The sequence below is a fragment of the Oenanthe melanoleuca genome, chromosome 12 (genome assembly GCF_029582105.1).
Source record: "Oenanthe melanoleuca isolate GR-GAL-2019-014 chromosome 12, OMel1.0, whole genome shotgun sequence".
Lineage (NCBI taxonomy): Eukaryota > Metazoa > Chordata > Aves > Passeriformes > Muscicapidae > Oenanthe > Oenanthe melanoleuca.
Window position 1 is genome coordinate 8,285,950 of NC_079346.1, and position 20,093 is coordinate 8,306,042.

A 20,093-nucleotide genomic window follows, 5' to 3' on the forward strand; every position below is an offset into this window, starting at 1 on the left:
GGGGCACTGTGTCACCATCTGAAACTAGATTGTATTACTACTTCTTACTCCTGGCAAGATGCAGTCAAACTACACACAGAAGTGGTTTTCACATGGAAATGGAAGGGTTTGGGAAACAGCAGGCATTTTCTGCCCATTTACTGCAACACAAACTGCCCATCTGAGCCCTCACTGTGACAAATTAAACCCTCTGACTGTATTACCTGCCCTTCAGCTGGCTGGGGACAGAATGCCAGAACCTGCTTTGTCCCATAGGGAGCAGGCAAAAGTCTTCCTCACCTGGGCAATCATTAACTGCCCCAGTGAGCTGGGGAGGTGCAAGGAGAAGCTGTCCTGCTCTGCAAATACACTAATGGCTCAAGTGGAGATTAGCAGGAGTGTGTAACCAACCAACCCCTGCCAAGAGGTGACAGGATACCAGGGGCCCAGCATGGTCTGACCAGCCCACACATCCCCTGCCTCTGGCTTTGCCACCACCAAGGTGACCCCCCCATGGTGCAGCCAGCATGGCTTCTGAGGCTGTACTGGGATTGCACAGAGTTTGTGCTGGCAGCTGGTGCCACAGGGTGGGAGGGAAGGCTGGGCTGCACAGCCAGTGTCTGCCACCACAAGCAGCACCTCAGCCCACATCAAGAATTAACCCAGCAGAGCAAATGTTTAACCAGCCTCCAGGGCCTCCCTGCAGCAGGAGGTGAAACGCCTTCAAGTCCAGCCCCAGTGCCTTCAGCAGAGTAAAGTTTTGCCACAGATTGGGAGCCTGACATGACTGCAGTGATGCTGCTGTCCCAACCCTGGGCTGAGAGTGGAGATTTAATAAAGATTCAGGCAGAGCTGTCTGCTCTGTCACTCACCCAGGCTCCTCAGTGGGCACACAGTGTTATCTCACTGTCACTGCACTCCATCAGCATTGCACACCCAGGGAGGGCCAGTGTTGGTGCTTGGCACATCTGGGGGATTTTTTATACATAGGAGACATGTCCACACAAGAAAGCTCCTGGTGCCACAGCAGTTGGCTTAAGAGATGACAGCCAGCAGCCCACATCACTAACACAGCAACTCAGCAGCTAAAAGTCTGATTTAGCTGATCTAATGAACAGCCCTGGTAACAAGAACCCGGCTGTGGGCTCCTCCAGAACCATTTTCCTGTTCCTAGTACTCATTAATAACCATACAGCCACCCACCAGTGACACTCCAGGTGCACATTCAGTACAGCAATATTTTCTCTTTATGTGCACATTGAATGAGGAAACCATGTCATTGCCCCTCACAGCAGAGCCCAAGTCCCAAGGGACGAGTCCTCTGTGCCACACATGTCAGAGAGCTGCACCAGAGCTGCTCCAGAGCTCCCCAGAGCCATGCCAGAACTGCCTGGGTCTTCTGCCAGCTGCTGACTCAGGGACACCCTGGGCTCTCTCCTCTGGGGTGGTACCTCCAAAGAAGACCCCCCTGCAAGCCCCTGCAGCATTCCCAGCAGCATGGGGCCATACCATGTGCAGGAATGCAATGGGTGATGCTGGAATGAGCTCCCCATGTCACCTTCCCCTAGGATATGAAGCCACTTCCTGAGACACACAGGGCAGCTGGTGAATGATGCAACTCCTTGTCTGCAGGATAAATCTCACCCAGCAATCAACCACTCTCACAAAGTAACCTTCAGGGAGCTACAGGGGCAGCACAAAGGCTTTTTGTTAATCTCAAAGACACAGGAACACAGGGGGAGGTTGCTAACTAATTTAGATAGCAAAGAGAACTGTTCTGCAAGGAGCTCCCAGGAAAAGAGCTTGGCCATGAAAAGTCCCTTGGTTCAAGACAGCATCCCACAAACCCAATTCCTCCTCCTCTCTGCAGGAGAGGAGCCCAGATGTGCAGCTGGTCAGGCACCAGGGTGCATCAGAAATACATTCAGAAAATTTAACTGGCCTTTTTCTGATTTTATTCAGTCAAAAGCAAGTGTTGATGGATCATAGCCCTTTTCCATTTCCACATCCACCAGCCATAACCACGCTTCCTTGGGAACTCAAAACAGGTTTAGATTGATGCTCTTTTCCCTCTTTGACACATCTCCAGTGAACTCACAGACCTGAAACTTGTTCAAAGGTGACCCAAGGGGAATAGCACAGATGTGCATCCATTTCCTTTTCCATTCAAATTGAGCCAAATTGTATTTTTGGAGTGTGCAGTGAGCAGCCAGGCCATGGGACAACGCGTGATGTGAGGGGAGTCTGCTGGGCCATGAAAATCTTGGGCTGTGAGGTCACAGCTTCAAATACTGCACAGCCTCCTCAGTTAAAGACTTCTTTGCCACAGCCTTGGTTTAGGTGCAAAAGTTGTGTGGGATCTTCCAAACTCTGCCTGTGAGTACTCCACAGCAGGACAGGTCAGGCTGACTGCACACACAGGCACACGGACACACACCACACACACTGGAATGAGGATCTGCCTGCAACTGAGGCCCCGTGTCAATTAAACTGAACAGATCCTGCTCAGGAGGTTAAAAATAGTAATATTGTTTTTCAGTCTCTGGTAGCAAAGGACCAGCAACTTCTCCCATGTTTCATTTCCTGTGATAGAGCAATACCTGTACAGTCTTTTCTCATTTCTCTTGTCTTTTCTTCTAGAAAGAATATTCCCTTCAGTCCAAGGGTCCGAGTGGAAACAAGAAGCCAGGGAGTGGCAGTTCAGGTGAGTGCCAGCAGCCCATGCTGCCTCTCAAAGAACTTTGGAGGCAAACTAGGAGGGACTGGGGCTTCTGCTCACACTTGGTACTGCTGAGCCCTTGGCTGGGAAACATGGCTGTGATGAGGGAAAATGCTGGGATGTGGAAAGGTGAAAGCAAGTGAAAGAGCACCCCTGTGTCTGTGAGAACCTGGCTTCTTTCTCCAGTCCTTCACAGGAGTGTCAGGCCAGGACATGGCCTGGACCATGCACCCTTGGGTGCTGCAGAGTGTGACCACCCCAGTGGTGCCCCCGCAGCTTTCCCTATTCCATTCTTTCCTATGGAAATGGGTTTGCTTCATCCCTGACCCTCCTGGGACTGGGACACTGCAGGCTGGCACTGGGCAACCTGGGCAGAACTGGACCACACAACCCACTGAAGAGCCAAAAGGGGTTGCTGGAGTGGTTTAACCCTTTCTTCTCCCCCACCTTTGCAGCCTTTGGTTTCCCAGGCTGTGGCAGTTCAGGGACAACCAACATGGCACAGCCACGGCGATGATGGGGACAAGAAGCCCGGTTCAGGCAGGGGCTGCATCCAGAGATGCTGTGGCATCACACAAGCTCTGATGCCACCAGGACACCCGTGGCCCTGTGTAGGGGCAGCTTCTCCCTGTGGCAGCCCTTACCCCTGGGGTGCAGCAGTCGGAGGATGACAGGGTGTTGCAACATGCCAGGGAATAATCACGATAGCTGGAGCGGTTGCCCTGGTGCCGGCTTGGCTGTTGCAGTGGTTGCTAAAGAGAGTGGGCGTGCGGCTTCCTCTGGGGCGATCTGATTTCTCCAGGAGCGTGGTTCAGGCACGTTGAGGAGCACTCGTCCTCCGTGGGGCAGGGACGCGACCCCGCCACCAGCGGCAGGGGCTGTGCCGAGCCTGGGCACGCACAGGGCTGCTTGCTCTGGGGAGAAAAAGCGATTAGCTTGTTCATCCAGCCTGGGAAAACATCATCAGGCAACAAAGAGCGAAGGGAAGAAGTTTTCAGGGCGGCAGAGGGACGGGCACTGAAGAGCCGCAGCGCTCGGCCGGGTCCGTGCGGGTGGCAGGAGCCGCAGGGAGGGAGCACCGGAGCAGAGCCACCTCCACGTGATCCTCGTCCCTGTGCCACCGCAGGGACCTGGCAGGAGCCTGGCAGCCTCCTGGGACCGGCCAAAAGTCACCCGGGCAGAGTGCGGGCGGGCGGCAGCCCCAGCACAGCCCCATGTCGTGGGGCACAGGGCAGCACCTGCCCCCCGCGCTCCCCAGGGCCGCGCTGCGGAAATCAGGTAAGCCGGGGGGCCCAGGGGATCCCACACTGCCCAGGGGATCCCCAGAGGACCCAGGGTCCCCACACTGCCCAGGGTCCCCACACTGCCCAGGGTCCCCACACTGCCCAGGGTCCCCACACTGCCTGGGGGATCCCACACTGCCCAGGGGATCCCCACACTGCCCAGGATCCCCACACTGCCCAGGGTCCCCACAGTGCCCAGGATCCCCACACTGCCCAGGGGATCCCCACACTGCCCAGGGGATCCCCACAGTGCCCAGGATCCCCACACTGCCCAGGGGATCCCCACAGTGCCCAGGATCCCCACACTGCCCGGCGTCCCCCCCGCTCCTCTGGGGCTCCTGCTGCGGGGACCGGCTGCTTCATCCCCTGGGGTTGCTCGGCACTGCATAGACAGGTGACTTGGGACCCGGTTTTATTTTATTTGAAATATGGTGTTGCTTTAATACTTCAGTAGCTGTTTGAGAAGCTGCTCTTCTTCTTCTGTCTTTCCATATCCCACAAGAAATTCCCTTAAAATACCCATCCTGCAATTCAAACCTTCTTGAAGAGGCATTGGGCTGGATAGGGGGCTAAAGCAATCCCTACAAATCGACATGGGAGGATATTTTCTGTATTTAACAAAATACCTTTGAACTAACTTTAAGCATTCATTACTGATTGGTGCATTTCTGTCATTGGCTTGCAAATGCAGAGAGCAAATATTTGATAAGGTATTAGAACTAAGTTTATGATTGTCAAGAAGGACTGCTAAGCATCTGCCACTGTCTAACAAAACTAAACCAGTGCTGCTTGTAAAAGGCATGGGATGTTTTGGTGATTGCTAACAGACTAAAATTCCAGCTTTGCTATCTTTGCTTATCACAGTCCAAGGTAATTAAATGAAATTATTAACCAGCACACCCAGTCCTGTCTGCCAGCAGAGGCACTTACTGCTGCCTGACATTACAGGCATTTCCAGCTGTAACTTCTACACCCCAGACAGCTCAGCAAGCCCCAAACCTGGTGGGATTCCTCTCTTCTAAATCCATGTGCATGAAAACAAAGTTCAGGAGGTGATCGTGGTGACATCCAGAATCCTTTACCTTTGGGGTGATGGCAGGTGGGGATGTGTGAGCAGCCCAGGCTGAGCCCAGCACCTGCTCTGTCCTCCTTTAGGGGGTGCTGGGCTGGGGGACCCTGCCTGGGGCTACGGTGCTGACACGGGGCTCAGCCAGGGAGAACAGGGCTGGGGACAAACTGGGGACACTGGCTATGCAGTGAGAGAACACTGGCTGTATGGAGGGGAGCATTGGCTGTACAGGTGAGCAGAGAGCTAGGAACAGTGGTGACACATGGCAGCTGTGCTGGGAGCTGCAGAGATGTGTCCCCCAGCCCTGATTTACATTTTCATGAGGGTTTTCTCTGCCTTTCTGACCTTGTGACCCCGTGGGGTTTATTTCTGACCGTCAGGGCTGAGTGGAGGCAAGGGGACCTGGGTGTGAGCGCCTGCTGCCCTGAGGCAGCCACTTGATAGCTGGGAACTGCTTCCCACAGCAGCCACATCGAGTTACACTCACCCTATTGCATTATAAATACCAGAATTAGCCTTGCTTAATTATTTAAAACTATAGATTAAAAGCAGACAAAGGCTCTTTGACTCCTTCCCAGGGCACACATATCATTTATCAGAGGTACGGTCACCTGGTGACAAGCACAGGGGAGCGTGCCAGCTCCATCGGTATGAGCTGCTCCCGAGCTGCTGGCACAGCTGGAGCCAGGGGAGAGGAAAATCACAGTGAGGATGGGAGCTGGTGCCATCTCACCCATGGAGGGTAATGTTTAGCATCTGCCAGTCTTTGAGCTCACATTATTACTATTATTATTATTATTGTCATTATTACTGTCATCATCATCCATCACCGGGGCAGTAAGCCACAGCAGTCATTAGGCTAATGTGAATTATAGGTATTTTGTTCCAGGCTGTTGTAACAGCAGCACACGGATTACTGGGGTGATAAGGCACATTTTGTGGGCTCAGTTGTGGGGACTCACCCACCAAAGGGCACCCAGGCACTGTGAGCCTCCCCATCAAGCAGCACCCACATCTGGATGCCTCCCTCTGCCCTGAACCGTACAGAAAGGGGCTTCCTAAAGCCTGACTTTGAGGTCACACCTCCTGTCCTCCTGGCAAAAGATCCTCTGCAATGCAGTGCACACCTGAAAGCTGCTGTTATTCAGACAAAGCTTTGGAACTTTCAGAGACTGACATGGAATTCTTTCTCATTTTGCCAACATCAGCTTTTCTATATTTCTAAAATACAGTTAATTAGCACTAGAAAAATAATGCAAATTAACAAGTGCCATCAATTGAAGAATACAAAACCAATGACAAACTTTTGCCTTCATTCTTTGTAGGACTTAACATACATGACCTTTTCTGCTATTATTCTCTCACAAGAAAAGCTGTAGAGCCAAACTCCAGCTGCACTGCAGACACTGGAAATGCATTGACAGAAAGTTCATACTCTAAAATGAAAAAAAAACATTCTGGTTAACAGAGAGAAGCATGCAAGTGCTTAAAAGTAACAGAAGCCAGTTTAAAGATCCCAAAAAAACTCCACCTGCACATGCAAATGCTTGTGGTGACTGAGGAGAGGCCCTGCTCCTCTCAACCTTCCCTAGAGGGGTGAGGGACTCCTACTTTCACCCTGAGGGAAGGAGAGCTCCCCAGGGACTGGATGTTGTTGGGGTCTGGGGCCCAGAAAAGGGATGGTTTCCCTCCATAATTGCAGTTAAAAGTGTCAGAAGCCTGCATTACCCCAGGCTCAGGTTACTTGTGTAAATAGCTTTAAACTCGCTCTGCTGGTCCACACTGATGTGTTGGTTTTGCAGCCTGACCTGCAGGACGTGTATGACCAGCTGCTGTCAGCAGCCCTTCATTAATCTCTTGGTTCTTTAAAAAGGACACATTCATGAATAAATCTCGGGAATGCAGAAAACCAGAGGTTCTTCCCTGTAACCACCGTTTTAAGTCATCATTTCTGCTCAGGAAATGGTCTCTTGGATCAGTGGTTTTACAAACCCAGATCCAGGGCTCTGAGCCTGGACATCCTGAGGTTTTTGCCCAGTCTTATCCAGTCTACCAAGCAGCAGGGTCTCACAAGGTTACAGACAGCAATCTCCTCTGAACACAGATCCCATTACCAAAATAATGCCTTCTGCATTATTATTATCTGCCCAGAAATGGATGCCAATACATTATTTTTAACAAAAACAGTTTGGTCATCATCTGGCCCTATTGAAAAAGCTCTTCTGAGATGCTCCAGTTCAGTTCTCAAATGACAGACAGCAGAAATAAAACAGTGTAAACTACAAAAATTTGCTTTCCAGATTTCAGCTAAAGTTGAGCACCTGTGCTGCATAAGGCAGCATTGACAGCTTTGCAGGTTAAGGGTGCAGGTGGCATGGGAAAGGGCTGAGGGATGTGCAGGGGAAAAACGAGATGTCACAGGGGGCAGGATGTCAAGGAGACCTTGGCAAAACACAAGTCAGGCATTTCACATAAAAACCTGCAACAGGGAGGGGCTGTCCTGCTGCACCCTCCATTCTGCTGTACAGGTGCAGGTTGGCAGGTGCTGGGCAGGACCCCAGACCTCTGCTCTGCAGCTTTCTAAATCCAACAGCTATGGATTAACTCAATTTCCACTCTGTTTAGTTTTTCCCTTGTAAAGAACAGCTGCAGCCATGTAGGCAGAGCTGCATCCCTCAGGTTACCTGCCCTTTCCAGGACTGTTAATCCCTTTAACATTCCTGGGGATTATTTCCATCCCGACAGGACGGCAGCACAGGCTGCCAGCAGCACTGCACGGTCCTGACGCAGAGGGGCTCACACAGCAATCCACCACCAGCAGACAAGTTACTTAATCCTAAATAAATGCTATGTGAAGGGCATCTCCTCCTTCTGAGGGAAAACCAAAAAGCAGCAGCAGCCAAAGGAAGCATAGCCCAGCTGCAGCCGTGGCCAAACCCCCATGTCTAATGCCTGGCCTTGGGCATGAGCCAGTCCTCTCCTCTTCCTCCTCCTCTTCAGGAGCAGGCTAAAACCTTTCTCCTTTTTCTGGGGGGCTGCACAAAACCCACTCAGCACCCCAAGCAGCATACCCTGTTTTACACTCCTAGTAGAGCATATTTAATATATATTTGCAGCATTCATGCTTTAAAAAGCATTTAGTGCTGCACCAAAGCTGCCTGATATCCTGTTTCCCAAAAAGATTGCAGCTGAGCATAATCAGAAGTGGAAGCAATTTGTCCCAGGATTGCAGAGTGATGATTTTATTGCAACTCTCCCAGGAACTGGGGGATTTATAAGTATTTCCAGGTGGTCTGAGCAGGAGTTTGGGCTTTGCTTTAGGTCAGAACAGAACAAGATATTAAAATGTCCCTTTTCTCCTCCAGTCAGTCGCTGGGGCAGAGGGTGTCTGGTCTCTGGGCCACCTCAAAGATGCTAAAAATTCCCTGTGTGATCTCCTAGAAAACTAACAGAGACTGGAGGCTCATTTCACAGTATGGTTGAGAGAGGAGATAACTCCATGTGTTATGTCCTAGTACCTGCCAGGGGCCCTGGCATCCTCATCCTGGCAGTCTTGCTTTTACTAACAGAAAAGTAGGTGGAAACACATATTCCCTAGAAAGCCTCGAGCTTCTAGAAAAGAGGAAAGGGAAAATACCTAAAAGCAAGCAAAAGCCTGAGTGTGTTAAAGCAAACAGTTACTTTTTATTAGCAACATTCCAAAGCAGACCTATTTAAAAGGTCACACTGTCTTCCTTGGTACAGCAGAGGGTATTAACATCCACATTTATTTTTTTTGTTTGTATCTTGCAAAGAACAAAATTAAAATGTCCAACACCTTTTGCTGATTTGTGGTGGTGGCCAGGGAGGTGCCAGAGCAGAGCCTTGTTCATTGATCTGCAGCTGAATCATGCAAAACCAGACATCCTGCTGTAAATCCACTGCAGAGACCTGGCTTGATTTACACCTCCAGCCCCATAAATAATGACAAAAAGCAGCCTGATACCACTCTGTCTCTGTTACATGGACATGCATTACTTCAGATCTCAGAGATGCTAGAGCTACTCCCCAACAAACATTTTGCACTGGGTCCTATTTGCCAGCCTGCAGGAGAAAGGATGCCCCATCCTTCCCCCCAGCATAACTCCAATATGGGCTCCAGACACACCAGTATTGTTATATCCTCTTTTTTCTTTTTCTGTTCAGTGCAAGTGAAGACATTCCTTGAATTGTTCCAGGTTGAGGGAATCTGAAGGTTTAAAGTGCTCTTCTTGTAGAGATTCAAGGCTCCTTCCAGTCCCAGTCAGGGCTCTGACTTTGTCACCAGAGCTGCAGTACAGACACCCACAGGAAGCCAAACCCTCAAGGTGGATATCTGCACACTCCTAGGCACATCTAGTGCCATGAAAACCAGGCACAGGTACCTGCTGTGTCCTGGCCCCTGCAGTTTGTTGAGGCAAATTGCACTCCTCATGACTTTCACATGCTGGTTCAACAGAACCCAGCCAGAAAAGCTTCCAGTCCGTTTCAGTTCCTCCCACTCCTTCCTTCCCAGTTTTTTTTCTTAATTTGTACTAGTTTAAGGGGAAAGTTCCCCATCTGCCTTCAGTAAATACATTGATAAGTTGCTTTGAGGTTTCTTTGCAAACCTCAGCCATGCAATGTTAGATTGCTGCAGTCTGGAAATAACCACATTAGCCCATCCAAAAGCTCCAGGCTCACCATGGTGCTCCCTTAAAATGCCACATAAGACAGAAGGGGGGCCCTTCCCTGATCATCCTGCCCAGACTGCAGGACTGGACAACACCATTCCATAGGTGTGCATTGCTGGGTGTCAGACCTGCGTGGATGTGGGGAAAGCCTGCCCAACCAAATTTCCCAGGATCTGGATCTTGGGGTAGGGAAGAAGGGACTCTCACTCCTGAGCTGCAAAAGGAAAATCATACACCATGGAGGCAGAGGAAAAAAGTATTTAATAAACAACAGTGCTGCACCAGTGCCCCAAGAGCTTGCCCAGCTTAGAAATAGGACACAAGAGCTAATTGGTCCAGAGAAAAATACCAGAAAAATACCAGAGAAAAAGACCCAGGTTGGTCCTTCAGGCTTGGTTGGCTGCATAATCTTTGCATGCTTGCTACTCACTGCATTATCCTGAGCAGAGCATATCAAGTGGATGTAAGATAACAAATCCAAGATGGACATGTCCCAGCCCTTCTCCTGACATGAATCAGGATTTGGGACCAGCACACAAGCAAGTGTGGGCATCTGTGTCACTGGAGGCAGCTCTGGACTAAACAGGAACAGTGGGATACAAGGTGACATTGAGCCTAGTCTATTAAAATAGCTTCCAAAAACAGTGTTTTCATTAAAAACACCTGGCATTTTATTCAAGTTACTCCATGGAGAGACCTTTTTGTTTGAAAAATGAAGACATACCTTTATCATTTGAAATAGGAGTTCAACCATTTCATTCATGCCAAAACAAACCTTTGCTTTTGTACCTTCCTTCCTTCCTTCCTTGTCTTTTCTCTGCCTCTTCTGTGGAGAAAGAAAAAAAAAAAAAAAATTCAAGAAAAAAATGAAGCCATTTTATCCCAGTGAAAATCTGATATGTTTTCTCATTGTTCAAAAGCTGGCTTTCATCTAACAAAAATTAGCCATGAAATTGCACTGCCTTAACCCTTTGCTGCTCTTCAGTCCCTGCATCTCCCTGGAAGGCAAGGCTGAGCTCCCAGTTTCAGCGTGGGGAGTCCAGCCCCACAAGGGTTTGAGTCAGCCTGGCACTTGCCACCAAACATCAAACCACACCACCTTCCCTTCTGTCAGCAGTGATGAGTGATTCTAGAGGAAAATAATGTGATAAAAAAATCACTGGTTCCAGCTTCCAAGCACCCTTTAAATATGTACCGAACTATTCACCCTAATTACCCTCCTGTAATGGGCTCTGATTTGTTTTCCTTTGTTCCCAAAGCAGTAGGGCACTGGCCACATTAACATTCAATGAGAAGTTGTTTGATATTGAATCTTTTCTTCAGCAGTATTATTCCTTACACAATTCTGTTTGATTGCAATCCACTTCACATTTTTAAGTGCTTACCAACTGTGAAAGAATGACCTAGCCTGCTTTCTCTTGGCTTTTTTTATTGATTTCTCTTTTTAAAAGGTTTTATTTCTTCTATACATGAGATTGAAATAAGAGAAAGAGGCAACATTACTGAACAACTTTTTTCTTTCAGCTCCATCAAGCCATATAACTGCACAGTAGTCCTCAAAAAAATACTGTAATAATGAGGCACCTAAAGACATGAAGCTGCCTACACCCTTTTCCTGGGACTTTTTATGGTTCTTACTGGTAAACTTCCAAATTGTTCAAGTGAATAGTCAGGAATAATTTGCTCTTTCTCAGCCCCTGATTAGACCATAGACTGAAAAATTGGAGGCAGACCTACTGTGCTCCTCATTTAAAGACGCAGCCCACCACATGCAGTTTGTCTTGTAACTTGTGCTTTGCACTCACTTTGTATAGGAGTTTTTTGTTAAGAGAAAATATAAAGGAATTGGAAAACACCAACAGTGAGCATGCCCTGTGGTTTGCCTGAAAGCCAAGCTGCCATTCCTTCCAAAACAGTGGGCTCTTGTTCCTACATCCAGAACATACAAATTATTGCAGCATGATCACTGACTGCATGGGCGAGGGATGCTTTTCTTGGCACTGGACTTGATCCTGATGAACAGTTCAGCAGGATATCAGCAAAATCTTTCCTAGACAAGAGGTTTCAGATATAGCAGGACTTCCTCAGGACAGTGTTTCAGAAGCCCCTTAAATCCCAGAGCATCCCCTTGTGCTATGGAACCAAAAGCCTCATCCAGAACGCTGAAAGCAGCAGCTCAGTACAGTCTACATCCATGGCTGCTTCCAGTTTTAGTTAGACCTGTCTTGCATTAATTAATCCTTGGCACTAAATTCTGCAGCCACTGAACAGGCGAGTGGCTGGCAAATAATTCAAGTGATCTAATTAATCTGTGTCTCATCAACAATGTGAAGGGAGTATTTTTTAAAACCTCTGAAAAACCCACACCAGCACATGAAGGCACGTGCAGTCTGACACTGACACGGGTGTTGAGCAGCCAGGACAAGCACCAGCTCCTCTCCTCTGTCTTGCCCAGGGTTCTCACACCAAGCAGGATGAGAATTCTCATGCAAACACCTCCTTTTTCCTTCCAGCATCAATGTACACGGAAATACAGCGGGAACGGCCAGATGGTGGAAATATCCTGACTCACCCAGACTACATAGATGGAAACCCAGACCTCATCAAACCTAAAAAGCTCCTAAATCCTGTAAAAGCCTCCAAGAGCCATCAAGAGCTGCACAGGGAGCTGCTGATGAACCACAAAAGGTAAGGGGAGGTCACAGCCTGCCACTGGAGCAGTCCAAGAGGTGCTGAGCTGTCAGAGCTCAGGAGCTGAGGCACAGGTGCCAGTGACAGACTGCAAGCTGGAATGGCAGGATAAATCCCCTCACTTGCAAACAAGCACAGTATCCTCTCCTCTTTTGCTGTATCCTTTCCTTTTTTCTCTGATGTGACCATTTATTTTAAAAAAACAAAGCAGAACAAAAATCCCCTGCTCTGCCATCCTGAAGCACTGGCTGGTACTTTTTAGAGTCACAAGCACTGGAAATGCAAGGCGTCCCTACAGCCCCTTTTTGGTGTTTCTTGGAGGTTTTCTGTTTTTTCTGTCTCCATCACTGATCTGCCAATTCCCCAGCAATGTACAGCATTCCTGTGCACTTGAAGGTCAGTCCAGAGGCAGGAAGAGGTGCAGGCTGGATGCAGCCATTGAAAGCTGAGGTAGCAGTGGGGTGAGATCATCTGTACAAGGCTACTCATCAACTCCCTAAATGTCAAATGGGTAAAGATAGGCTAGAATTCACAGTCCTGACTTCCTACCCCATCACCCCAATTTAAGTCTTTGGGGGTACAGATACAAAATCAGGAAAACCATATAAATGATCAAGAACTTACAACTACATCATTCCATTGCAGCAACGTCTGAACATCAGTGCAATAAAATCATATTCTGCTCAGTGGCTTTTAAGCACAGCAAAAAACCTGCTGGCTTTATATTGACATTTTCTGAACACCCTGAAATACCCTGACACAATAGCTCTTTGGCTGCCTAATTAAAAGGAGCACAGCCTCTGTTCTAAAGGACTGCAGTCATCACAAGAACCAGACACATATATTAATTCAGTGAACAATCAAGCCTGCCAGCAGGGTGCATTAATCAATACTGGCACTGGCTGGGCTTGGGTTTGATTTGATTTTCCCAGAATCAGAAGAATTACAGGGACCTTTCTCTGGCATCAAGGCACATGTCACTATACCAGCCAGATATTTTTAAAAATCTGTGGCTTGAGAGTGACCATCTCCTCCCTAGTGATACTGCTCAGTTTAAAGGGTCACCCACCAGCACTGTCTTTGATCTCACAGAACATTATTCCAGTCTAACCATGACAGAACAAAGGAACAAGAAATCCCTGCAATGGAAGCAGCAGAGAGGAATGGAGGTGAAAGAGGTGCACACCCTGCAGCACCAGAGCTGCACTGCACACTGGGAAACAAAGTACATCATCTTTGTATTCCACTTTTGTGCCTGCCACTGTGTCACATCCACATGTGCCACCAGGTACTGGCAGGAGGCAGCTCCACCACAGACATTCTGCACCGCCTGCTCATGTGGCCCCTCTCAAGCATCAGTTTCAACCTGTTTTGGCTCTGACCTCCCAAGTATTTTCCAGCAAATACGTGAAACAAACCCTACTGCAGAAAGTCATCCATTGTTGCTGGTTTCTTGTCACTCTCAAATCCACCAGTTTTGCTTCTTGCTAAATATTACCACAGAGGGAGAGAAAGGAGAAGGGGAGAGAGAAGGAATTATGACTTGCTCCTGTTTCTACTTTGGTTGGTTTTTCCCCCTCAAGCAGCAAGGAGAAGCAACTGAAATCAGCAGCTTGTGTAACAAAATCCTTATCTTACTCAACACCTCTGGGCACTAACACAGGCTGATTAAATCAAAGAATAGTAACAAATCTACAGGTAACATAGCAAGCTGTGTCTCCAGCAAGCCAAGGCAGGTTTTCCTTCTCTCAAGCCTTGGGAAAAGCAATTTTGCAGCATCTAAATTGTTCCTGATTCAAAAACCATCATGAAAGCTCTGGGGCCAAGGCTATGGCTGCCTTCATTGATGTTGCTGTGAACTTTGTCCTGTCGTTAGGCAAAAAAGAAATTACAAAAGGAAGTATCATTAAAAGTGGTGCTGGAAGGATGCAAGCACTGGCCTCAGTCATGCTGTGACACTGCAGAGGTTTGCTGCATCTGGAGAGATCTGGAAAGGGTGGTTCCTCTCTCCTGCCTGCCAGTTCAGCTTCTTGTGATGTGACCTACTTCAGGTATGGCAATATCCAAAGTGTGAGGTTTCTGGAATTTGTTCAGGGAACGCTTTCCATCTCTTTACCACACTTTACTTATGCCTTGCCTGCATGGCCCTGCTGTGTGATCCCTGCACAGAACAGGCTTCACCTGAGATGCATCAGGTGGCCAAAGGGGAATCAGCATCAGCAAGGAGAAAAGCACAGCTCCTTTTGGCCTCTTGATCCAAACTATCCTGTCAGCAGCGGGATGGCCGCCCTCAGCTCCGCAGCAAAGCTTCAGATGAAGCAAAGCTGCAAAGCTTCAAAGCTTCAGATGGGATGCGAGGGGAGGGAAGGAGCTGCCAGGACAATTCCTGCAGCCCAATGACTACCCCTGCTGGTGGGAAAAAAATCGGCATTATTGCACACGTTCTCAACGCTGCTGAATTGACAGCTGACACCGTTAAAATGAGGAACGGCAGGAGCCTGAGGAAGGTCCCGTTTCCAAACCCGACACAGAAAGCTGTGGTACCCAGGTGCAATGGGATCAGTAGAACTTCAAGCACCAAATGTGCCATACAGGAACAGAAACGTGCCCAGCCCAAGCAGGCAGCCCAAGGCACCATCAAACACACTCAAACCTTGTGGATGGATTTGTGCATCTCCCATGGATCCCATGGAACACAGGTCTCCCGTGTTCCCATTTAGGACCAAACCAAGCTTTGGGGTTGCCAGGCTGGCAGTGGTTACACCCCAGGTATAGATGCCCTGGCCCTCATTTTTCTGCTTTTTATCCACAGAGGTTTGGGCGTGGAGAGCAAGCCAGAGCTGCAGCGAGTGCTCGAGCACCGACGGCGAGACCTGCTCATCAAACAGAAGAAGGAAGAGGAAGAGGCAAAGAAATTGCAGTCTCCATTTGAAAAGGAGTTATTAAAGAGGCACCAGAGGCTGGATCAGGTAGAACTGAGCTTTCAGCCATCCTTGGGTTATCCTAACCACATGGCAGAGGGGAGATGGGTGGGCTGAGGCTCAACCCAAGGTATAGCACTGCTACCCCTCCATAAAACAGGAGCCAGAGTACATCCTCCACTGCTGCCCCTCACAGCTGCAGCACTCCCATCCTCACAGTGGGATCCACCATATTTATACTCAGGACCCCCATTACACAGCACTCATCCTGGGTCTCCTCTGGGTCCCACACAGTGTCCTTGGGTTTTTTTCCAGTTCAAAGTATCCTAAACTGCATGGGAGCTGTTGCAGCACCTACCACAGGAGGGCTTCAGGTCCCTGCAGTGCAGGCTGAGAGGCTGCAGAAATGCTGGAAGAAGCATTGCTGCAATCTTACCTAAACTGCTTTGGGAAACATTTCCTGGCATGTACCCTGGCCCAAACTCTGCCTGGGGAAAGCAATATTCACTGTGCACTTTACAGCAGCATAGCCCTGCCCTGGGTGCTCTGAGCCTGCCCTCTTACCCAAAGCAGTGCAAGCAGTGAGCAGACTCATTGCCACATAGAATAAAGTCATTGCCTCTCCTATTTGCCAGTATTTGCTCTGCAAATGGATAAAACCAGTTTGTTTAATTAACAACACAACAACAATTTCCATCAAGCTGAGAGCACTTGAAAATCAAAGCCTGGCACTCTCAGAGAACAAGGAATATGATACAAGATGGTTCAGGGAAGATCCATATAAAAGTAAGGCAGTACAATGACTTACCTCACCTTAGACAATACCTAATGCTGAGAGCTCACAGGCCTCCTCTGCTGGGAAGGATTCAAACCTTTTCCTCCCTCTCCCATGTCTGGTCTGAAGTGAAGCCATACCCTGCTTTTCTGATGGAGATGTTCCTCCCTGGAGGAAAGAAAAATTAATGTTTCAGCAGGACAGAAGGAGACTAAGGGTGAACATAGGTCTGGTGTGGCGGCTTGTAAAATAGAGCCATGACACATGCACTACACACTCATTCAGTTTGGGGAAATAATAACTGGACCCAGCAATAATGAAACCTTCTGTTTTAACATAGCTGATGCCCTTTTGTCCTTTCATGTGCACAATGTATTCTTTCTTACAGCTGGAGAAAGAGCAGGAGAAGCAGGAAGACCATGCACCAGAATTCATTAAAGTCAAGGAAAACCTGAGAAGAACATCAACGGTGACAGGGGACGAGAAAGCAGCATAACTTCTGCCAAAACCCAGCGGGATCTGACCAAGGCCAGGGCCAACACCCCCACTGAAATCTCTGTACATGGTGGACATTCCCAGCCACGCCATCGGGGCTACTTGCAGTTATTAACACTTGTTCCAGTAGAAGGCACTGAAAAGGTTTTCCCAGACCAGGAGGGAATCACTGTGGAAAAAGTGCAGTATTCACCAAAGTACTCACACAAGTGGATGCAGAGAGAATGGTGTTATTTTCCCCCCAAACTGTGGGTGCATACTAATCACCAGCTAACTCTTGGTTAACTCTAGAGACACAGTGAATATTTCAAAGAGGGAAGTCTGTAGGAACAGCTTTGGGGGAGTCCTGCTTCTTCCTGGAGGCAGGTTTGCCATGCACAAGGGGACAAGAGGGCAGCTGCAGCTCCTAGAAACCTGGTAACTAAAAGGGACAACCTGTGTATTACTGAGAACAGCCCAGGTCACCATAATGGCTTTCCCAAGGTCACTGGCTTTCCCAAGGTCAAGCATGGCTGAGGCTGTGTGTCTCATCAGCACACCTGTACTACCAGAAAAACCAACCTCTTTGTGCCCTTACCAGTGCAGCACAGGCAGGTGCAGCTGTACTTCACAAGCACCTTTAAACAGCATTTTAGACATTTGAAAGTGGCTTTTTAGGCAATTCTATGCTCAGGCAGAAAATATATTAGGCTATTCCATCAGTTCCCCAGGTGGAAGGCAAATGCTGTGTGCAGAAAATAAAGGCTGGGTGTTCCCAGCACACGTGTCCATGAAGAGTGCAGTGACCAGGCAGCAGATCATTGTGGATGCAGCAGACAGACAAACTGCTGCTTGCCCCTGCACTACTGAGCTCCATCCCCTTGCCCAGCAGGTGGACATGTGCTGCCATAGGGACCCACAAGAAATACCCTGTAATGGAGAGGGGGTGGTGTGGTCATGTCCCACCAGTGGCAGCTGTCCTGTTAACCACCCCACATGCAGCTGGTACCTGTGGGCACCAGGGGATACAGGGCATATAGGTCCAGATGCAAAATTACTTGTCAGTGCTTCTCATCCCCTTTTTTGAGGTCAGAGCTGCCTCATTGCAGTTGCCACTTTACAAAGCTAAAACTCTTCTTGCTGCTGGTATGGCCAAGCTGAGGTGGATGGTGCATTTGCACCATGTATGGATAGAGCCTGTCACACTTATGGGGCACCTGTGCCCTGGGATATCCACATCTAGAGCTGGAAGTGTGTTTTCAGGAATATCTCAGCTTCTTGCTTCTCACATCAACCCTGATACAAAGCCTGAACAGCATAACTCACCAACTGCCTGGCTCTAGAACGGCCTCAGTGGACCTCACAAGCTGGGCAGGTAATACCTGGTTAATCCACACTTATTATCTGTGGATCTATATGTAACTTAAGGGAAACTGGGCATTTATGCATATTTATAAAAGAGTTACTAATCCATCCTCTAGTCTCCTGGTCCAGTGGGATGTTTCACTTTAGAGGGCTGTTGCTTGACCTGGCAGCTTGGGTGAAACATATGAGCCACATCACGTGTCAAGAGCTGTGATACAGATACGGAGTTTCTGTGACAGAATGGACTTTAAAAGCCACTAACTCAGCTTCAGCCCTTGAGCTCATCTCATGGCACTGCCTCTGCTGTAGTTTTTAAGGCCCTTGCTTCTTCTAAACATGATTTTATTTCAGAAATCCAGTGCATATTGTCACTATGGGTCAAACGAGATTTAAAAAGATCTATTAATGGCCTTTCCAACTGTGAAGCTTTTTATACAGGTTATTATTAAAACCATAAGGAAGAAGCAGCATCCAATATTTTTTCGTGGGGGAAAGAAGCCGAATTTATCTAAGGATAAAGAAGTGTTGCTAAGGATGCTTGTATGTAGCTGTAAAGAATGCTGCATGATACTCCACAGGTAACATCAGTGTAAGTAACAGGCCAGAATTACTGTGCTGAGGTTTTGTGAGGAGTTATGGCACAGATTAAGTAACCTTGATCAAAGAGCTCAAAAAAATTCAGCAAATTAATTTGTAATTTTGCAACAGATGGAAATGCACTCCAGGAGAGGCAATCTGTCACTCCATATGCACCAGTGAAATCCATGTTACCAGCTCACCCCGGCTGGGACAGGGGCATTTATGCAAGTCCTTGGGTGGGAGCCATCTAGTAAGGTCAGCAGGGAAGATGCAGAAAGGGTTTTGCTGCTTTTCTGAAGTATTCAATTATTATCTGGAGGGGAAAAATAAATCAAGGTGCCTCCCTTTGATGTGGTGTCCACCAAGCACAGAGAGGGGCTGCACACAACTCAGTCCATTGTGGCTAAGGGGTGTCTGGGTCATTCCCAGTATGTGTCCCAAAGGGTGAGGGCCAGCTCACACTGTCCTAACTCAGGCTGGGCTAGGAGAGTCACAAGAAATCCCTCCAGCAGTGGAGTGACAGCAGAAAGCCCCGACCCAGCTGCCCACCAAGGCTGTGAGCCGGGAGCCTCCAGCAGGGGCAGCAGCACAGGCAGCATCCTGGGACACACAGCAGGGCAGACAGAGCTCCAGGCTCCAGCCCTCAGAGAAGGCACATAGAAAATAATCCTTTTAGTGCTGAAGTGCTGGATTAAACGTCACAGCATTTCCCAGCACAGCTCTTCTCACCCCTCCAAACTGATAACCCCCAGCTGACACAGAGCCCATACAACTTCCACCGATGCTCTTGTGCTTCATGGAACAGCAGTGAGGAAGTGGCACCCTAAAAAAAACAGTGTAGGTATCATCAGGAAGATTTTGGGGTATATTTGTGTCTCTATTTATTTTGCATTAATTTTTCCCCATGCTCCTAAAGCATATTCCTGAATAAAACTGGTGTATCCAGAAGATACAGATTATCAGAGTATTGATGGAAGAGAATTTTTTGCACTGTGTATGTTGTTTATGTGGTATATAGTCTGTATTCTGTGTTGGTGCTTATACATTTATATAAAACTGTATGTCATGCACCTCTTCTGAATTTACTCACTGTTTAATGTGGACACTTCTGAAGAAATAAACTAAATGATGATTGTATATTTTGCTCTTTTCCACAAGGAACTAAAAAAGCTCCAAGGATACAAACAGACATCAGCCAAATAAATGAATGAACATAAAAAACAGTGAAGTCTGACACCAATTCCTTTGTTAATGTTAACTCGCTCACCAATGAGCTCTTTGTATTATCTGCATCCAACACTGCATCCAGTGCTTATCCCCAGACATCATCTCAATTTGATGAAAGTATAAGGGCACACAGATTGTGAATCAGGCTTTGTGCACTGAAATTCCAATCTGATTTCTAACTGACTGTGGATGTCCACCTGCCTGGCAGGGTAAAATCCACACAAAGCCAAGGAAACACATCCTTAGATTTAATTTTAAAACACATTTTTGAGCTGATAAGTAATCATCACACTAGAGAGCATATTTAATTATTTGTAAAC

The 20,093-nt window shown here is 48.1% G+C and overlaps 1 protein-coding gene across 1 annotated transcript; it reads left to right on the plus strand.

Annotated features, from left to right (window-relative positions):
- Nucleotides 1-1,946: 1,946 nt before the first annotated feature.
- FAM107A (family with sequence similarity 107 member A) lies at nt 1,947-19,774 on the plus strand. Its single transcript, XM_056501804.1, has 4 exons — nt 1,947-3,976; nt 12,255-12,429; nt 15,245-15,401; nt 16,517-19,774. The coding sequence occupies exons 1-4, from the start codon at nt 3,913-3,915 to the stop codon at nt 16,622-16,624; spliced, it is 504 nt and encodes a 167-aa protein (XP_056357779.1). The 5' UTR covers nt 1,947-3,912; the 3' UTR covers nt 16,625-19,774.
- Nucleotides 19,775-20,093: the final 319 nt, after the last annotated feature.

Excerpts from the sequence above, each read along its gene's own strand:
- FAM107A (XM_056501804.1), top strand. The coding sequence starts at position 3,913 with ATGTCGTGGGGCACAGGGCAGCACCTGCCCCCCGCGCTCCCCAGGGCC. Across the intron at positions 12,430-15,244 it reads CTGCTGATGAACCACAAAAG|AGGTTTGGGCGTGGAGAGCA; the intron begins GTAAGGGGAGGT and ends TTTTATCCACAG. Across the intron at positions 15,402-16,516 it reads GGCACCAGAGGCTGGATCAG|CTGGAGAAAGAGCAGGAGAA; the intron begins GTAGAACTGAGC and ends TCTTTCTTACAG.